This window comes from Belonocnema kinseyi, chromosome 7 (assembly GCF_010883055.1).
Source record: "Belonocnema kinseyi isolate 2016_QV_RU_SX_M_011 chromosome 7, B_treatae_v1, whole genome shotgun sequence".
Classification (NCBI taxonomy): domain Eukaryota; kingdom Metazoa; phylum Arthropoda; class Insecta; order Hymenoptera; family Cynipidae; genus Belonocnema; species Belonocnema kinseyi.
The window spans coordinates 53,681,316-53,684,102 of record NC_046663.1 but is presented as its reverse complement, the minus strand read 5'-3'; the positions used below and the strand labels follow the sequence as shown (position 1 = coordinate 53,684,102).

The following is a 2,787-nucleotide window of genomic DNA, read 5'->3' as shown; positions in this document are numbered from 1 at the left end:
CCCCCCCCGCCTGCATGATACCTTTTCCATTGGTCTTAACATCCCCACCCATCCCTTAACGTATCACGTATTTTGTGAATGAATGACCCTTAGGTGATATTTCAACCAAAAAAGATTTTAATTTGAAACGAGAAACAGGCGCATTCAACCCAGAAAAATAAACTAAAAAAACACAAATTTCAACAAAATAGTTAAATGTGTAACCAAATACACGAATTTTCAACCAAATAGTTGGATTTGCAACTAAAGGAGATTAATTTTCAGTCAAGTACAGAGTAGTTGAAATTACAGTTAAAAAAATTATTTTCTGAAAAAAAAAAGAATTTATAACAAAATAGTTCAATTTTTAACTCAACAAATCAATTTTGAACATTAAGTTTCTGCAAAAAAATGAATTTGCAACAAAATAAATTTAAATAAATCAGTAAAAAAATTTATTTGCAGCCAATTAAAAATGAATTGGCAATAAAATACCTAAATTTTCAACAAAATAGTTAAATTTTTAACCAAAGAAATGAATCTTCAACTAAAATGAGGCATCTTTAAACAAAAAATGAATTTTCAACTGAGAAAATTAATTTCTACCGTAAAAAACGAATTGTCGACCAAAACGATGAATTTTTAAACATAAACATTAAGTTTCTACACAAAAAAGGCATTTCCAACAAAATACATTGATTTTAAACTGAAAAATATATATATTTATATATATTTTTAACCAAAAATGAAATAGTTATACATGAGTTGTCAAGAAAAAAGACAAATTTTTAAACAAATATAAAAGAGTTAAATTTATGGATCAAAAAAGATTATTTTGTAACCAAGCAGTTGGATTTTTAGCCGAAAAATAATTCATTTCTACGACAAAAGAGGAATTTTAGAACAAACAAAAAAACGAATTTAAAACCAAGAACGATTTTTTATTCAAAAAAAAATATATCGAAAATGTGGAATTTTCATGCTGAAGACGATCCTGATACATTAGGAATGATAAGAATGAAGTATAGGTAAAAATCGATCAGAGGTTATGATTCATCAGAGCCAATCGTGCTGGAAGCAAGGAAGGAAGCACGTGGACTGTCAAGTAACATACCGAAAAAATGTCAGTACATACCAGTGTGAGCATACGACACAGGGACTTTCCAAATGCTGACGTGGCCGAAAACGCTGGCAAGGAACTTGCCTAATGCTAAGGGGACAATTAATCGAAAGTAATATCCCCAGGTTATATCATTTGCGTACTTTCGGACCCCCCAAAGGTTGAAGAAAGGCCCCGAGTAGATGGTGATTGAGGTTAGCTGCACCATCGTGGCTGTCAGCGGGTACGGGAAATCTGACAGTAATGTTTTTCCCACCACATTGTTGGTGCTGGATATTATATACCAAAGTAAACAGAGGAACAATATTGTCAAAACTTCACGGTTCTCCCTCGAGTCTTTCATGATTATATTGCACAATTAGAGACTCGACGTCTTCCACTTATACCAAGTCGTTCTTCACTGCATTCACAGATTATTGGAGCACCCCGCACCTGTCACACGCTCCCAGATTGTCTGTCCGGAATACAGGCAATCTAAGTCCCTTCACCCCGTACACGAGAAGGTGGAGAACGTCAAACAATTAGCAGACACGTCAAGAAACGACTGGAAACGACCGCATTTGCTCCTACTTCAACCGCGAGAATTTGCCACTTACCCTTCACTGCCCTCTTTATAAGGTCAGTCATTTACTCTTCTAAACTGCCTTACCGACAGTAGAAAGTATTGGGACCGTACCAAAAAATATCTTTGACCGTACCATGGCCATAGGAAACAAGGGACTAGAGGGGGGGGGGGGATTCCATGAGTGGGGAGAGCCGCCACCTTACGATGTGCCATTTGATTATGCGCACGAGCATTTTTGCTGACAAACTGTGCATGAAAATATAAACATGTGGGCGCTGCCATGTTTGTAGCGGGACATCAAAAGGTGGTGGACCTCCCCCCTCATTGCATCACCCCCGCTATGGCATGCCTAGTCCCGTGTTTCCTATGTCCATGGACAAAGATATTATAAACCTAGATGCGGTACGGGGCGTCGGAGTGGGGAATTATATATATAGGACATCACATTTTCTGCCCTATCGAGCCCTCATCGTACTACGAAGTGAAATTCTTGTTTTCTAATTCTTCGTAAAATACGACGGTAAAGCAGTAGAAAGATTTTTTGAGGTTAGAAAAGTTTGAATGTATGTATCGCTGAATTTTTTCAGATCTGAAGCTTGATCCAGGTTTTCGGTACAGACTTTTTTTTAATTATAAAAAAAATGTTCTCGAAAAATCATATTTTCAATTTTTAAAAAAGTATTATAAAAAGACATTTCGAGGTAAACAAGTGTGGAAAACATTGTTCTTTGACAAATTATTGTTTTAAATTGAAATAATAAAATATTTATACCAAAGAAACAACTTTTTAAATGTTTGAAGTGTTTAAACATTATTGTTTAAATTTAAAATAACAATAATTAAAACAAAATATATTTCTGGATAAGATATTTTCGTGGAAAATGTATATAGTATTTTTTAAATCACAAAAGTTCTTCCGAAAAATCGAAATGTTAATTAAAAAACACATGTTTTTGTATATGAATTTATCGGTAAAATTTTTTTTATAATTTTAATTTTAAATTCAAGCAATTTTTAACAGTTTAAATATTAAACAAAAATTTATTTGATAACAATATTTTATTATCGTATTTTTAATAAATAATTAATATTGATTAAGAAACAATTTTATTTGGGGAGTTTT

At 33.2% G+C, this 2,787-nt stretch overlaps 1 protein-coding gene across 1 annotated transcript in view; it reads right to left on the bottom strand.

The window, feature by feature from the left end:
- The window catches only part of LOC117177393 (solute carrier family 35 member E1 homolog), an 11,868-nt gene extending 10,225 nt beyond the window's left edge, over nucleotides 1-1,643 (bottom strand). Inside the window, exon 1 of the mRNA XM_033368048.1 lies at nucleotides 1,115-1,643. Coding sequence (XP_033223939.1) covers nucleotides 1,115-1,442 — 328 coding nt within the window. The 5' untranslated portion in view covers nucleotides 1,443-1,643. The remainder of the gene's footprint in view (nucleotides 1-1,114) is intronic.
- Between the last annotated feature and the right edge of the window lie 1,144 nt (nucleotides 1,644-2,787).